General features: G+C 41.6%; 2 protein-coding genes across 5 annotated transcripts in view; one reads left to right on the top strand and one right to left on the bottom strand.

Moving 5' to 3' along the window:
- Positions 1-5,599, bottom strand: part of ARMC1 (armadillo repeat containing 1) — a 50,432-nt gene extending 44,833 nt beyond the window's left edge. Inside the window, exons 1-3 of one of the 3 annotated variants that reach the window (XM_045007310.1) lie at positions 5,221-5,361; positions 1,008-1,088; positions 109-298 (exon numbers count right to left, since the gene is read on the bottom strand). In XM_045007310.1, coding sequence (XP_044863245.1) covers positions 109-282 — 174 coding nt within the window. In that variant the 5' untranslated portion in view covers positions 283-298; positions 1,008-1,088; positions 5,221-5,361. The other 2 variants (XM_045007308.1, XM_045007309.1) reach the window with 2 other exon arrangements.
- A 1,585-nt stretch (positions 5,600-7,184) lies between these two features.
- MTFR1 (mitochondrial fission regulator 1) overlaps positions 7,185-17,848 on the top strand; it is a 34,264-nt gene continuing 23,600 nt past the window's right edge. Inside the window, exons 1-2 of one of the 2 annotated variants that reach the window (XM_045004728.1) lie at positions 7,185-7,409; positions 15,891-16,034. In XM_045004728.1, coding sequence (XP_044860663.1) covers positions 15,969-16,034 — 66 coding nt within the window. In that variant the 5' untranslated portion in view covers positions 7,185-7,409; positions 15,891-15,968. The remainder of the gene's footprint in view (positions 7,410-15,890; positions 16,035-17,848) is intronic. The other variant, XM_045004727.1, reaches the window with a different exon arrangement.

The following is a 17,848-nucleotide window of genomic DNA, read 5'->3' as shown; positions in this document are numbered from 1 at the left end:
GGGAGTGGCAGAAAATTAAGCACAACAGTGACAATAATTTGACATGAGGTACAAGCAGCAAACAAGCAAATAAAAAGCCCACTGGTTTTAAAAAAATAGATTACTTACTAGTAACGCAGAGTGAACAACTGGAGGGCTGGGGTGATCCATAAACAAAATAAGGCCTGGCAGACATCCCTGATCCTGAACGATGGCTCGTCTATTTAAAGGGTCAGCTGCCAGGTCTCGCAGCTGGTTAACTACTGCAAGCGCATCAGGCTCCTCACTCATAGTGGAGTTCATTTTCCTATGCCAACACCTGTTAAAAAAATTCTGTATTAGTAACACTTCATTATTAATGAATCTGATTAAACTGTAGTCAATACAGACTGGAACACTCTGTCTTGTTCTTAGGGGCATACAGACAAATAGATCTCATAAGATGTGGGCACTATACCTGTGAAACTGGAAATTTAAGAGTCCATATACAGAGAATGACAATTTTTATTGTCTACAATTGTCTACTGGTTCAATCTTCATGTATAAAATTTTTTGGCCTGACAACCTTTACAGAAGATACATAGGCAATAATTGATAAAAGTATTGTCAAATACTGCTTAAACCAATTTTATGGTCATAGATGAAGAACCAACAGTTTATTAATGATGACACTGCCTATGGAAACCTAAAACATATCATCCCAATTCTGTATTATATCTAAAGTAAATCTGTAAAGAAACATACAATCCATGTTTCCATAATAAATGTTTTAAACTGCAAGTTTCAGCTTTCATATTAATCTCTTACACACAACAAAAGTGTACCAAAAAAACCCCCAAAATTTGTATCCATGTCATCAGGCACTTCTAACGTTTTACTTCATTCTGGAATTACATATCAAATATGTATAACCCAGCACAAATTCAAGGCCCTTACAAAGTATCTTTGGTATTCTCTCTCTACTGAATACTTCTGGTATTCTCCGTCTTAAAATAAATAAATACGGTATGGAATTATCTTGCTCCTACCAAAGACAAGGGGAACCAGTTTGATTTCAAATGCAGCAGATGTTGGGTTGTTGGGTGGACAGCACTGGACTCAAAAGCTACCTAAAGAGAGAACCAGTTACATCCTAGATAGCAACAGCACAAATTTCCCTACAAGATTCCCCTCAATACTGGAGGTACCATATCCTGGGGCGAAAAGTTAGTTAAGATCAAAGGACAGATCCTCAATTGTTCTGAGACTGGTAAGTAGAGTACAGACTACGGACCTGATCCTGCCAGCACTAACTCAAGTACTTAAATTTAATGCTCATGAATATGATTAAAGTAACATTGTCAGCTTGACTTTTCTTTTTAAATGGATTGATTTTTTATGAAAAAAATCCATGTTTCTAATAGATCACTCTTTAAACAGTATATCCTATTTTAAAAAAAAATACGTTGAAGAAAAATTGTATAAAGTTTCTTCTGCTCTCATCTTGAAGTTTGTAAAGACCTTTTCAGAAAAAAAGAAACACTCTGTGGAGGAAACAGTGAAACTGATATGAGGGTGAATTTGATTTAAATCAAATCACAAGTCAGGAAGACTTGATTTAATCATGGATTTCTACATAAAAGTACATTCTTGTTGGTTGTTATAACCTTAATACATATTCTTCCAAACTCAGAGATAGATGTAGGTTTCATTTTTAGAAGGCAGACACTATACATTTTGAAGTGATTTATTTTGAAAACTTTTCAGATTAGTTTTACAGCTATATCAGAAAATGAATGATTGTTTGGTTATTTCATTTACCAAAGGTAATTGAAGCAGATATTTATGAAGTCATTGGGAAGTGAACTATCTCCAATTCAACAGGTTAATCATTAATATTTGGAGGATTTTCTTGCCATGCTGTATTAGGAGGAGAACATCACCAGACAGACATTTAAATTGTTTTATTTAACTAAAACAGCAACATTATGCATTCTGGATTTTTTTCGTCAACAGCAAACATAATATTTTAACAAAACAAGCATATGAATTTTTGAATTTAGTTAAAACATTCAAGTTTTTTAAAATCAGGTTTGTTTTTGTTAAAATTGTTTTTAACTAAGTTAAATGAAATATTTTAGATCTATTCCACCCCCAACAATCTTCTATTCATGAAACTTTTTTAAACTTTGCACTTTTAGAGAGAGGTAAGGTATTGACTCTGTGTACACAAATTTGCAGAGGGACAATAGGGTTGAGATCTGTTATTTCTCACCTCTATATGTTATTTATTTGTTAACAGCAAAAATGTTTTTAAATAAACATGTTATCTCTGGAGACACAAATCCACAGTTTAAGAACTGCAAAACTAAGCATCGCTGATGGTATCTTCTAGACTGAGCACTGAGTCCCATTGGGTAGATAGAAAGATTAACCTACATAATCTATACAGAAGCCTCTGGAACCCTGTAAATTTGGGTCCCTAATCCATGAACTATTGGAACTCATTTACAAAACTTTTCTTAAACATTATATGACTATATTGTCTCATACTATAGAATTAGAATTTATAATCCCTATTCCATGATGAGATATCTTTGAGCTATAATGTAGCTTAATTAAAACTATCTTTAGATAAAATTCTTTTTGAGGAAAAAACCTATCAAAAAATCCAATTTAAATTAAAAAAATCCATTTTTTTTAAATGATTGATTTGTATCCACCTGAAAGTCATTAAATGCTCAGAACAAACACATACACACAAAAACAAAAAATCTCAGGTTTTACCTGTAACTATAGTAGGTTCAAAAGTTGTTAAAAACTTAACAACAGTCATACTGGGTCAGACCAAAGATCCATCTAGCCCAGTATCCTGTCTTCCGACAGTGGCCAATGTCAGGTGCGTCAGAGGGAATGAACAGAACAGGTAATCATCAAGTAATCCATCCCCTGTCACTCATTCCCAGCTTCTGGCAAACAGGTTAGGGACACCATTCCACCCCATCCTGGCTAATTACCATTGATGGACCTATCCTCCATGAATTTACCTAGTTCTTTTTTGAACCCTGTTATAGACTTGGCCTTCACAATAATCCTCTGCCAAAGAATTCCACAGGTTGACTGTGTGTTGTGTGAAGCAATACTTCCTTTTGTCTGTTTTAAACTTCCCTTTTATCCCATAACTACTTATTTTGCTTAAGACAGTGTTTCTCAACCAGGGCTCCAGGGCCCCTTGAGGGGCTGCAAGCAGGTTTCAGGTGGTCTGCCAAACAGGGCCTGCATTAGACTTGCTGAAGCCCAGGGCAGAAAGCCAAAGCCCCATCACCTGGGCAACAAAGCTTTGCGGGGCCCCCTGTGGTGTGGAGCCCCCTGTGGTGTGGAGCCCCAGGCAACTGCCATGCTTGCCATCCTCTAATGCTGGCCCTGGCTTTTATATGCAGAAAAACAGTTGTGGCACAGATGGGCTGTGGAGTTTTTGTAGAATGTCCTCAGAAAGAAAAAGGTTGAGAACCTTTGGTGAGGGACCTTGTCAAAGGCTTTCTAAAAATCTAAGTACACTATATCCACTGGATCCCCCTTGTCCACATGCTTGTTGACCCTCACAAGAATTTTAGTAGATTGGTGAGGCATGATTTCCCTTTACAAAAACCAGGTTGACTCTTCCCCAACAAATCAAGTTCACCTATGTGTCTGATAATTCTGTTCTTTCCAATAGTTTCAACCAGTTTGCCCGGTACTGAAGTTTTCAGACCAATGTGAGTTTCAGTGTGATGGTGTCCATTTATGTTACTAATATTTCCTTCACACAGAGTGTTAAAATAAAGAACCAGTGCTAGTGACCAGCCTCAAGGTTAATTTTTCATTAACACCATAAGATCTATATAGATCAAATAAGCAGCTACAATTTCATATAATAATTAGCATTTTACATTTGCAAAGCATTCTGCACACAATTTTCACAAAATCCCTGTAAACCAGGTAACTATTATCATTCCCATTTTATAGATGGCAAAACAGGCACAGATACTTTAAGTAACTTACCTAAAACCAGACATCAAGTCAATTACAGAGCTAAAATTGTAAACAGAGTGCTTTATTTCCAGTCCCATGCTCAATGCATCAGATCATTCATATCCTTTTATTATATATTACAAATAATTATTTATTGGACCAGCTTCTGTTGGTGAAAGAGACAAGCTTTTGAACTTACACAGAGCTCTTCCAGGTCTAAGCAACTAACTCAGGCCTGAAGAAGAGCTCTGAGTAAGCTCAAAAATTTGTTTCTCTCACCAACAGAAGCTAGTCCAATAAAAGACAATACCGCACCCACCGTATCTTTCTAACTTACTGGGACCAACAAGGCTACAACAACACTGTTATTTTTATGCAATAATTAAAAAAAGGCAAAGCCATGTTTCTAATCCTCCTTCCCCCCCTCCCCCCAGAAATAGCAAGAATTTGGGGATTAAGTTAGACAAATTGACTGGACATCATAACTTCTACACTATTTTCACATCTTTTACATGGATTTTCTATGTGACCTCAGAAAATAACAATCTCGCTCTGTTTTAGTTTCCTCATCATCTGTACATTGGGTATATTTACTGACCTCACATGGGTTTTGTGAGACTACATTAGTGTTTGTAAAGTGCTTTGAAATCCTTGGTTAGAGCATCCAGAATGTAGTGTTATTACTCATACTCACAGAAAAGCATCAGTTTCAGGAACCCATCCCCTGACACCGTTTAAAAAAAAACCCCTCATAACTGCAGTAATGTAGAAACTAGTAAGGTTGTTGCATATAAGCACCCAATTTATAAAAGCAGCAACAGACGATTTAGTCCAGAATAACCCCCGTTACTTTCTCCCCTCTTCGCTAGTGGGAGAAAGTGTTGCTCGAAGGAGCAAAAAAACCCTCTAGGATTTGTATAGATCTTGCCACTGGAGCTAGTTGGTTAACTCAGCAGCCCCCACCCAACCCTTAAACCACAGATTCTGCGGCCCCATCCATACCACGCTGCACAACGGCCAACCCACCCCCGGCGGCGATCACTCTCCTCACACCCCTCCCAGCCTGAAAAGTGTGTGCTCGGGCCACAGCCTTGGGACCCACTGCTCCCGCCTCCCCGTCTCCAGCTGCCTCCTCAGCCGACCCGCTCCTTGGGCCACTCCACTTCCCCTTGCGCCTGCCCCCTGCCCCCTCCAGCTGCTGCTGCTGCTGCACCCTCTTCTCAGGACCCGACCCAAGCTCGGCCCACTTACCGGGGCAGGGAGGTTTCACAGGCCCGGGCGGCTCAGCATCGTGCCGGGGCCGGGCTTTGCGTCGCCGAGGCCTGGTAACGGGGGACAATAAGGGGGGGAAGGGAATTCAGATCCTTTACACACACAGCGCCCACCGGGACCACCTACCGCACCCCGATTGGCTGAGGCGAACAGCGCCCCTCCGCCATTCACAGCAAACGTTGTTACACCACACTCTGATTGGCCGCTCCCAGGGCATTGTGGGTACAGTAGGGTCAGCCCAGGGAAACTACACGTTCCAATGCCTGTGCCTGGCGCGCGCTGGCTCCCGCTGGCGAACTGCATGATGGGATATGTACTCTCGGTGGGGCTATGGCTCTAGCTGGAGCGTGGCATGCTCCACGGTGTAGTTTGTTGGCTATTCTGAGCCAGCGGTGCCTTGCGTTTTGCTGCCTGTCGTCCACTGCCCACTTGCACGCAGCAAGAACATTGCATGCTGGGATCCGCAGTCTCTGTGAACCCTCAGGAACATTGCATGCTGGTACCTGTAATCTCTGCGTGCTCAAACCCCTGAAGTTTGTATAAGTGGATTTCACCTAGGCAGTAGTGGGCTACTGTGGATAACCCTGATATGCACGGGAAGTTACTTTTACTGAAAATGTAATGCAGGGCAATTTGTGGAACAAAAGGCTTCAATACAGTCAACCTTTCCATATATGGCAGGGGATGTGGTGTTCCCATTAAAGTGACTTAACTGTGATCATAGCACAGCTTCCAAGTAGGGGAAAGCATTCAGTGTCCCTTGTTCAGCTCTACAGAAGGTGAAACAACATCCCTGGTTTCATAGAACCAATCCTGACACAAAGGGTGCACTGCAAAACTAGAACAGATCTGGTCATGTAGAATCCTGTCAGAGATGCAATGTGCAAAACTACCTAATTTTAAGATCTATCACTTTGCAGATCTAAGGAAAAATAATGTGATTGAAATGTCTTCTATGATGACATAACTGGCTCTGTGGATATGGAGTAAGCGGTGAATGTGATATATCTTGACTTTACCAAAGCTTTTGATATGGTCTCCCACAGTATTCTTGCCAGCAAGTTAAAGAAGTATGCATTGGATGAATGGACTATAAGGTGGATAGAAAGCTGGCTAGATTGTCAGGCTCAACAGGTAGTGATCAATGGCTCGATGTCTAGTTGGCAGCCAGCATCAAGCTGAGTGCCCAAGGGTCGGTCCTGGGGCCAGTTTTGTTCAACATTTTTATTAATGATCTGGATGATGGGATGAATTGCACCCTCAGCATTTTTCACCAACTAAAAGTAAGAACTTCATTCTTCAGAAATGCTTTAATGCATATATAAATCATCCCAAGCAGGGATGTATTCAAGAGTAGTCAGAAAAAAAGGATGAGCTCAACCAGACTTCCTGTGGTACAAACCCAGCGTCACCCACGCCACTGAGCCATAGGGCAGCAGAGTGGACAAAGTGCTTTGGTTTTCTGTGTAGGGAAACCATGAATAGCGAAAGGGAGGGATTAATTTTAGCCCCCAGATCTTTTGTTAAAATAATAACACGAAGATAAATACGTTCTGGGTTTAAAATAAACCATTCACTGACTTTTTAAAAAATAATTATTTTCGTGCCGTGCTGGAAACCCAAACACAAGAGCACCCAGCGCTGGAGGAGACCAACCCGCAGCAGGACTAGTCCCAGAGCGAAGCTGATCCGACAGGCGGGGACAGGATCACGCAGGCAACAAGCTCCACGTGCCCGCAGGGATCTCTGCGGCGGTGCCACCCACGACAGAGGCTTTGCCCTTGAGTCCTTCACCCTGGCCAGCAGCATGTCAGCACTGGGTACAGGGTGTCAGGCCCGCGCGCACGCGGAACAACCAATCAAGGCTTGCCGGGAGACGACGTCACGGGATTGCCTCTTGACAGGCGCCCTTCAATCACGGGCGGGGGCAACTCGTCACACAGACCCGAGCCCGGCGGCTGCCGGTTAGGCCGCGGCGCTCTGTCCCACGAATGAGGGGCAGGTTAGGTCCCGCCTCTCGCAGGCGCGGCGGTGATTGGTCAGTACTGTGCCTGCGCGGCTCGGGATTGGCTGTGCGGAGCGGGCGGAGCTCCAAGTGGAGACTGAGCCGCTGGAACCGAGGAGCCGGTGACCGGCGAGTGAGCGCGGAGGCCCTGGCTGGGGAGCCGGTGAGTCTGGGCGGGGACCTCTCGGGGTCGGTGTGTGACTCCCTCTCCCGTGAGTCGCACACGCGGCCGGGGCCGCGGTCGCGGCGTATTCGCGGGAAGCAGCCGCGGCGCGTCAGGGCCCGGAGCCGCGGAGGCGGTGGGGACGCGGTACGGCCGGGTACCGGTGCAAGGGCGGGGGCTGGCTCGGTTCAGAGCTCAGTCTGATGTGCCGCTCCCCTCCCCCCCCCCGACTCTCCCTCCCGCTGAGCGGCGAGGGGGAGCCGGGCTCCGTACCCCCTGCCCCGGTCCCCTGCCACACGCTCCTTGGCCTGCCTGGGTCCGAGCGGACCTTCCGCCCCCAGCCCCTCTTCCTGCCCCCGGGCGGGCGGATCCCTCGGGCGAACTACGGGGAGGGAAAACTCCGAGTCAGAGGGGCCCTCGGAGGATGTGCGCGGGGGTCCCCCACTTCCCCGGCCCAAGGCGCGCTCCCTGGGTGACGGCACTTACACGGGACCCCGCCCTTACCCGTAACTGTCAGCACGGGGAGCGTCTGTGGCTTCTGCCCTCCCATAGTGCGACCCTGTGCGAGCCATGGCAGAGCCCATCGGCGCTAGCAACAGCCACGTGTAGCCTCAGTCCGCTCACTGGAGCCTGCCCGATGTTTGCCTTTCTGATCAGCTAGTCAGGACAGCAGACTAGAAAGGAACTTTACATGCAACTCTAGGGAGCCCCTGCTTCAAGCATGGCTGTTGCTATTACAGCTCCAGCCTTAGGATGAATGGGACCTAAAGGTGATCCTGGATGAACAGTGTTTAGTACAGGCATACACACCAATTGTCTTACTAAATTCCTATTGCTTCTTCGCTTACTAGAGTTACAGATCTTCTTTTCCTTCCCACTTTGCTGATCCCGTGAGTGTTGACAGAGAGCTTTGTGTCACTGTGTAGGCAGAGCAGGGTGATGTGGTCACTGCCATAGAGACCTTGCAATCTAAATCAGATACAAGTACAGGATTGTAGGTAACTGTTAATATTTTTTAAAAAGTAATAACTTTGAGTTAAAATCTGCAAGTTCTAAGGCGGCCTTTGAAGGAAGGAAGGGAAATAAGTGAAAGGCATTATATGTGAAAGAAAGCGTAGAATCAAATGAAGTAAAAATCATAAATGAATCAAACTGTGCCATAGAATCTCCATGGATAGAAATTCCATGCTCTAATAATAAGAATATAGCAGTAGGGATATATTACAGACCACCTGACCAGGATGGTGATAGTGACTGTGAAATGCTCAGGGAGGTTAGAAAGGCTATTAAAATAAACTTAATTGAAATCCCACATTATTATTATTATCATCCCCTTATTGACTGAGTACACGTCACCTCAGGATGGAATCCAGAGATAAAGTTTCTTGATGCCTTAAATGACTGCTTCTTGGAGCAACTGGTCCTGGAACTCACCAGAGGAGAGGTAATTCTTGATTTATCCCCAAGTGGAGCATAGGATCTGGTCCGAGAGGTGAATATAGCTGGACTGCTTGGTAGTAGTGACCATAATATAATTAAATTTAATATACCTGTGAGAGGAAAAACACCACAGCGGCTCAACGCTGTAGCATTTAATTTCAGAAAGGGGAGCTACACAAAAATGAGGAGATTAGTTAAACAGAAATTAAAGGGTACAGTGCCAAAAGTGAAATCTCTGCAAGCTGCATGGAAACTTTTTAAAGACACCGTAATAGAGACTCAACTTAAATGTATACCCCAAATTTAAAAAAATTGTAAGAGAACCAAAAAAGAGCCATCGTGGCTAAACAACAAAGTAAAAGAAGCAGTCAGAGGCAAAAAGGCATCCTTTAATGGAAGTTAAATCCTTATGAGGAAAATAGGAGTATAAACACTGGCAAATGAAGTGTAAAAATACAGTTAGGAGGGCCAAAAAAGAATTTTGAGGAACAGTTAGCCAAAGACTCAAAAAGTAAGTACATCAGAAGCAGGAAGCTTTCTAAACAACCAGTAGGGTCACTGGATGATTGAGGTGCTAAAGGATCACTCAAGGACGATAAGTCCATTGTGGAGAAACTAAATGAATTCTTTGCATCAGTCTTCATGGCTGAGAATGTGAAGGAGATTCCCAAACCTGAGTCATTCTTTTTAGGTGACAGATCTGAGGAGCTGTTCCAAATTGAGGTATCATTAAAAGAGATTTTGGAACAAATTGATACATTAAACAGCAATAAGTCACCAGGTCCAGAGGGCATTCACCTAAGAGTTCTGAAGAAACTAAAATGTGAAATTGTATAACTGCTGTAGTCTGTAACCTATCATTTACATCAGCTTCTGTACCAGATGATTGGAGGATAGCTAATGTGATGCCAATTTTTAAAAAGGGCTCCAGAGGTGAACCCGGCAATTACAGGCCTGTAAGGCTGACTTCAGTACTGAGCAAACTGTTGAAACTATAATAAAGAACAATATTGTCAGACTTATAGATGAACATAATTTGTCAACATGGTTTTTGTAAAGGGAAATCATGCCCCACCAATCTACTAGAATTCTTTGAGGGGGTCAACAAGCATGTTGACCAAGGGGATCTAGTGGATATAGTGTCTTGGATTTTCAGAAAGCCTTTGACAAGGTCCCTCACCAAAGGCTCTTATGCAAAGTAAACTGCCACAGGGTAAGAGGGAAGGTGCTCTCATGGATTGGTAACTGGTTAAAAGATAGGAAACAAAGGGGAGGTGTAAATGGTCAGTTTTCAGAATGGAGAGAGGTAAATAGTGGTGTCCACTAGGGGGTCTGTTTTGGGACTAGTCCTATTCAACATATTCATAAATGATCTGGAAAAAGGGGTAAACAGTAAGGTGGAAAATTTGCAGATGATTCAAAATTACTAAAGATAGTTAAGACCCAGGCAGACTGCAAAGAGCCTCAGAATGATCTCTCAAAACTGGGTGACCGGGCAACAGAATGGCAGATGAAATTTAATGTTGATAAATGCAAAGCAATGCACATTGGAAAGCATAATTCCACCTATACATATAAAATGATGGGGTCTAAATTATCTGTTACCACTCAAGAAAGAGATCTTGGAGTCATTGTAGATAGTTCTCTGAAAACATCCACTTAGCGTGCAGCAGAAGTCAAAAAAGCGAACAGAATAATTAAGAAAGAGATAGATAATAGGAGAGAAAATATCATGTTGCCTCTATATAAATCCATGGTACATCCACATCTTGAATAGTGTGTGCAGATGTGGTCGCCCCAGTTCAAAAAAGATATATTAGAATTAGAAAAGGTTCAGAAAAGGGCAACAACAATGATTAGAGATATGGAATGGCTTCTGTATGAGGAGAGATTAATAAGACTGGGACTTTTCAGCTTGGAAAAGAGACAGCTAAGGGGAGATATGATTGAGGTCTATAAAATCATGACTGGTGTAGATAAAGTAAATAAGGAAGTGCTGATTACTACTTCTCATAACACAAGAACTAAGGGTCACCAAATGAAATTAATAGGCAGCAGGTTTAAAACAAATAAAAGGAAATATTTCTTCACACAAGGCACAATCAACCTGTGGAACTCCTTGCCAGAGAATGTTGTGAAGGCCAAGACCATAACAAGGTTCAAAAAAGAACTAGGTAAATTCATGGAGGATTGGTCCATCAATGGCTATTAGCCAGGATGGGCAGGAATGGTGTCCCTTACCTCTGTTTGCCAGAAGCTGGGAATGAGCGACAGGGGATAGATCACTTGATTACCTGTTCTGTTCATTCCCTCTGGGGCACCTGGCACTAGCCACTGTCAGAAGACAGGATACTGGGCTAGATGGACCTTTGGGCTGACTCAGTAGGGCCATTCTTATGTTACAAAAGCATTCCAAAGTAGGAGGTTGCAGGCTCAGTCATTTTTCCTGTTTGAGGACATCTGGAACCTTGTATGCAGATAGCAGCATTTTATTTCAGTTTGCCATATGTAGGCACTACATGTGACTGCATCTAGCACAATTCAGATATGGAAGCTAGGTGACTTGAGATTTGTAACAGGATATGAGGGCTTTCACTAGCGTGATTCCAGTCCAGTTCATATAGATCTCAAAGTAATGACTAAGTCATTGCAAGTGGAAAATGATTGTGGAATGTTTTTTACTATCTCGCAACATGGTGTGATGGTAATTTATAAATCATTAGTTAACTGCAGAAATTGAATTGTAGTTCTGTTGTCTTTGGAAAATACAGATGCACTTGAGTGCAAAAGCAAGAGGTGGAGTCTTTGTTTATCAGCATCAGATAGCAAAGTTTAGATCTGTGTTGAGCAGATGCTTCTGAAGACAAGTGGTCAAACCTAAATTCATATGGGTTTTTCTTTAAATTGCTCTTTGTAGCTAGCAAGATATGACACTGTCATTCTTCTATACTTTGAGGTACACTAACATGACTGTTATACTTCTGTTTTATAAAACTTTAATATAAATATCTTACTGTTTAGAATATATTGTAGCACTTTTTTTTTTTTTGGTTGGAATCTCTCTGGAAACTAGAGTGTAAATAAACACTAAGACTGTTACTCTGGTGCTCAGATATAAATAGATCCTAGTAGTGACCTCTGCCTCTGCCTACCAGTTATGTCACCCTTTATAAATGTCTAGTCTGCACTAGTTTGGGAAATGGATAGTCTTCAAGCTGGTCGTACATTAAAAGATTCTTCAGTATGCTGCTGCAGTGTCTTTTTTTTTTTTTGTCTGAAATATTGTTCTTTCTTTGACACTCAGGCTTGGTTTACTCTTAAAATTTAGGTAAACGTAGCTACGGTGCTCATGAGTGTGGAAAAATCCATACCCCCGAGTGCCATAGCTATGCAGACCTAACTCCTAGTATAGACACAGCTAAGTTCATGGAAGCATTGTTCTGTCGACCTAGCTATCGTCTCTTGGGGAGGTGATGTTCCTACAGCAACAGGAAAACTCCAGCAGGTGCTGCAGGCAGTGTCTGCCCTATGGGGTTATGTGGCATAGCTACGACGCTGTAGGTAAGCTGCTATAGTTCCCGAGGTAGACATGAGCCCCGGTATACTTGCTTTTATAGGTGTCATTTCATCAGATGTTAGGGCATGTGCCAGCATTAACGACTGCAGACATGCATTCCTGCTAAAGTGGGTAAACCTGATTTTTAAGGTGTCTGCTTTAAAGAGAGACTGCCTACTTCAAGATCATATTTCTCTTAATCTTGTACCTTCAAGTAACACCTCCGTTCTCTATAAGGGATTAGAGAGGCTTTCCTCTATTTTTTTTCTTTTTAATTTGTGCATTTGACAACACTTTATACAAATACAGTAAATTGATTGTATGCAGTCAGTTTCGTCTGTTGCCTGCATAGCTTTCACATAAATGAGTGTGAGGGGGACATTTTTTAGGAAGGAAATGTGTCTATGTCAAGTTGGTGTCTGTTTTAATTTTTTTTCTTCTCTCCATTTCTGTGTAGCACTGTAAGGCTTGGTTGAGTGTTTCATTATAACTTTTCTCCATGGTACATAGTATTCTGTTTGAATCTGAAAAGTGCTTTTAGATTTACTCCTCTAGCTCATTATTAAATAATCAGTATTATTTCCCTAACTTATAAATCAGTGTCCGATATAAAGGCAAATGTGAAAAATGGGGAAAGCGGCGCATAGCAAGGCTCATCTGAGAAATACAGCACTTCCTGGGGAGTAGAAGTGTCTGGAATTCCTTCCAGGATAGGGTCACTGAACACTGTGTCAGTTTCTGGCTAATCAGGTGTCTATAAAGGAGGAGTTCCTGCTGTTGTGGGGAAGAGGGGGAGAGTTTACCTCTCTTTCCCTCCAAATTTACCTAGTTGGGGTGGGACATTAATCTTCATTAATTCTCTCCCAGATTCTGTTGGGAGTCTTTCTTCTGAGACAACCTGTTTATAGCTTTCACAACCTGAATTAATAACTACCAACAAAGTGCTGCATCTTACAGCAGTGGTACTACAGTACTCTGAATTACTGTAAATATAAAGGAGAAATTGACATGATTCTTGTCAGTTTATCTGCAGTCCCCAAGGTTGTGAATGCCCTTTGTCAGACTGACCAGTCTCTCTTCACTTGCTTGAGAAAGCTATGAGCAGCAGCAGCCATTGAATCATTTTGTTTGCTAACTTAATACTTGGAGGGTTATTTTGCAAACATAAAAGCTAGAAACTTTTTAAATGAACACCCAAAGTCTGCAAAAACAGGTTGCTTTGAGTTTCTCCTCTCATGAAGGGTAAGTTGAGTAGACTCTCAGTGCATTACTTTTATTTCTTAGGCACTTGTCAGCAGGAATTTCCAAACTGTAACCTCCATTTGGGAGGTGACTGTCACTTGGCCACGCTGATAAGTATGCCAGCATTAAATATTATCCATGTCTGTGGTTTCAAGAGAAAAGATAAGATAGAAAACTGTGCTAAGTAACTTTTGTTCTTTAGGATAACATCTTGCTGCTACTTAAAGTAAGTATTTCAAATGAAGGTTTTTGCTAGGGTTGGTAAAATGAACAAATGTTGAGTTTCTCCTCTCAAATTTGGCAGCTACCTAAAATACAGGTGACACACATTCTAGGAATTTCCATTATTGCTGTCTAGCAATTTCATTCAGGATTAAATCTTTGCATTCTTGGGATATAAGTAGATTGTGGAAGGGTTGTGATTCTACTGCACTCGACCCTTCTTCATACCCTTTATGAAGAAGAATCTAGGCAAAACAAATGTCTTTAGGGTGGTTGTGATAACTCTAAAAAACAAATGGATCTCGAAAAATATTTCACCTTGATGTTTTTTATGAGTATTTTGTCTTAATTGGAGATTATGAAAACATTAAGACCATCTGTTCTGGGTTAATGTAGTGTTCTAGAGGAATACTCAATGCTTGCATGCAGTACATCTGAAACAGACTTTCATGCTTTAATGGTTCTGAGTCTATTGATTAAATGGTACAACTTGCATTAACTTCTGAGAGAGCCAGATCAATACCTTCTTCAGCAAGGAATTAAATGATGTGAAATTGGTACCCTCAACCCTAGAATGCCTTATTAAGTATCTAAACTGGAGATACTCAGACCGAGGCTTGAGAGCTGCAAGTGGCTCTTTAACGTGTCTCCTGTGGCTCGTTGTAACATGTGATATTAAAACATTGTGTGATTTTAATTATTAATCAGTATGCTTTTACTATGTTGTTAACCAATTGCTGTTGATAAAATTTGGTCAGTCACTTTGCTGTGAGAATTATGAATATGTAAAATAGTAAATGAAACAGTGAATTCACACTACTGTGGTTCTTTTGAGTAACGTTGATTGTTAATTTGGTTCCTGAACCACTGAGGTCTGAGTATCCCTGATCTAGACATTGCTTAAAACCGAAGTGGATTACACCCTGAATTATGAATAGTCAACTTCTCCAAATATCTCTGCTGTAGAATAATTGTTCTATCAAACTTAATCTCTCGCCAAGCGCAAAAAAATCGTAAACATCTAAACTACTTGTGATGGTGGTGGTGAGGAACTCAGTCAAACCAGCTTTTTTAACCTCGCCTTAAAAAAATCTTTAGAGCTGAGTTCTTGGTAATAACTCCATATGGAAACTTGGCATTGGTGTTGTAAACTGTTGGAAAAAACATGTTTGTAATGGAAACACTGGCAGTCCTAACTGTTGTGATGCTTGCAGGCATTCTCATGTCTCTTCTAATCCTCTGACTTGAGCATATTTCCTGCATATCATTTCTTTCCCATTACTTAAGCATTTTTTTTTTTTTGGATAGTGACTAAGGAATTTTACTAGCTTCCAACAAATCAATATGTATAGTTCATACTACAAAATTCCTGTTGTTCAGGATGATTCAGTGACTTAGGCTCTGCATATAAACTGTCTGATGAAGCCAAAAATGATCCTGAATCTACTGTGATAACTAATTGTTGTTGAGTGGCAGCACAAACACTTCTGTGATAAAAGAATGAGGTTTGGGTTGGACCTTTGTTCATCTTCTACTCTGGCCTTTGAAGCAAACTTAAAACAACACAGAGTAACACAGTAAACAAGATTGTGAGGATAAATACTTGTTTCTCTAATCTATTTATTGTAATCTTAGTTGTAACACTTACTAGGGAAAGGATTTGACAGAAGTTACTTTTAAACTGATGGTGTCCAAAATGCCATTCGCTGTTTACAGATGTTCCCAAGTGAGCAAGGGTCACTTACTAACTATCAGATAATTATGTTTAGGACCTTCTCCTGCTTATTGCTGAAGTAAAGCCATGGGAATGGCTACTGCATTCTGCAACAGCAGTTTTAGTACCTTAAATGTGACACATATATTTTCTTTTAAATCTAGAACCTATATAGAAAAAGTGGCTATTGTGAAAGTACTGGGAACAGTTGTTGCTCAAAAAGTCTGCATTCAGAGACAATTTCTACTGATCATCATTGGAATTGGACTTCAAGAAAGCCTTTTACAATGTTTGCCTTTTATTTCAGAGGGACTATGGAACCTCAGCAGCCCTGTAGGTTTGGAAGGTTTAAATACCAGTTTGTGAAGACTTTTTGCCACTCCAGATGATCTGCTGGATTAAACGTGTAATTAGGATGGTTTTTGCACAAGTTGGACTAAACATGGAATCAGTAAGTGTTTCACCTTCATTGAAATTCTGTCGAGTACAAATATTTCAAATGTAATCCACTCAAATATAGAGTTCACACTGAGAGCATATGAGACTGCATTTTTAAATTTTATGCTGTGTTGGTATAATTCTTACATTAATCTAATTTAACTGACACAAGGTTATGAAACCTAATCTTAGGTATATGATCATAGTTGCTCTATAAAAAGTTAAAACAGGCTGTTGTGTTCCTGCTGGCTTTAATGACAAAATGTATAACTTGTAATGTAACACTGCCATTCAGGGTGCACAAATTAATTTCCAAATAAACTAGTGTGACTACAGACTCCTGGCTATTCTAGTACCAGTTCAGGGTCCTGAAATGCTTGTAAACACAGTGGTACTTAGCAGATCTTTGAGGGTATGTCTACATGTCAAAAAAACTACCTGCAACAATGAGTCTGAGCTCTGGACTACAGACTCAGGCTCTTATTAAGGGCATGTCTTCACTGGCAATGTTAAAGCGCTACTGTAGCAGCGCTTTAACATGGCTTGTGTAGTCGTGGCATAGCGCTGGGAGAACTCTCTGAGGTAAAAAAAAACAAAAAACAAAAAAACCCCATCCCCACGAAGGGAATAGCTGGTGCACTGTCTACATTGGCACTTTACAGCACTGAAACTTGCAGCACTCAAGGGTGTGTTTTTTTTCACACCTCTGAGTGAGAAAGTTGCAGCGGTGTTAAGTGCCAGCGTAGACAAGCCCTGAGATACTAGAAATAGCCATGTAGACATTCAGGCTCTGAAGCCCAGGAAAGTGGGTGGGTTTCAGAGTGCAAGCGTGAGCCAGAACATCTGCATAGCTTTTTTGTTTTTGTTTTTTGTTGCTGTAGCATGAGCCTGAGTCCGTAGACCTGAGCTCAGACTCAGTGCTGCCGTGTGGACATACCTGTAGTCTGTTCAGTAACACCCCTTTCTCCCATTCTAGTAGGTCTGAGAGCTGCAAAAGTGGTACTCTTCTGGCTTCACCTATCCCAAAACCTTTCCACACCTCAAGGGAGGGGCAGTGGTGATAGAGACCATTCTTGACCTTGTTTTGCACATGCTGTCAATCAGCCAGCCAACCACACCATATACTTTTCCCCTTTGCCTCTCCTCTATACCCCATAAAATTTCCTGTTTCATTGTAACCTTTCTCTCCTTTTCCCTCCTTCCAGGAGCCCATAACGTATTCTTCTTCCTGCCATAATTTCCAAGCCACCAGCAAAGCACCACAGAACTACTGTGATCCTAATTGTGTTGTCCTTGTTTCTTTTTTTGAAGGCTGTGCTATGTGCAAGAGCAGCAGAGCTGCACTCTCTGATGGGAAGCAGAATGGAGTGTGTACACTTCTCGACCCCCTGCCTCATGCAGCACTGTAGCCCTTTCTTTCACTGCTCAGCAGAAGCAGCAGATCAAAACTAAAACAGTTGCACAGCAACCGTTTTCCTACTGACACTGTTGGGAGCCACTCTGAACAGAAGCAGTAGCTTAGGTGCAGTCTTCCCCTGTGAGACCTCCTACATATTCTTCCACTTAAATCTTAAATGCACAGGGAGGATGGGAAAGGATTTGCAATTGTTATATTTAAATTCCTATATAGCCAGATTATTGTAGATTGATGACCTTTTTGTCAGGAGAGCTGGTGAGCTGAAATTATAAAACACAGTTTACATATGACATAATTAGTGCCTTATGATAATCTAAAATAAAAGATTAGAGAATAGGAACACAAATTCATACCAGACATCAGTTCTTTGAACATGAAACTGAGATGTACAGCCATAGAAATCCTGAGCA

Source organism: Mauremys mutica, chromosome 2 (genome assembly GCF_020497125.1).
Source record: "Mauremys mutica isolate MM-2020 ecotype Southern chromosome 2, ASM2049712v1, whole genome shotgun sequence".
Taxonomy (NCBI): Eukaryota; Metazoa; Chordata; order Testudines; family Geoemydidae; genus Mauremys; species Mauremys mutica.
This window is presented reverse-complemented; position numbering and strand designations above follow the sequence as displayed.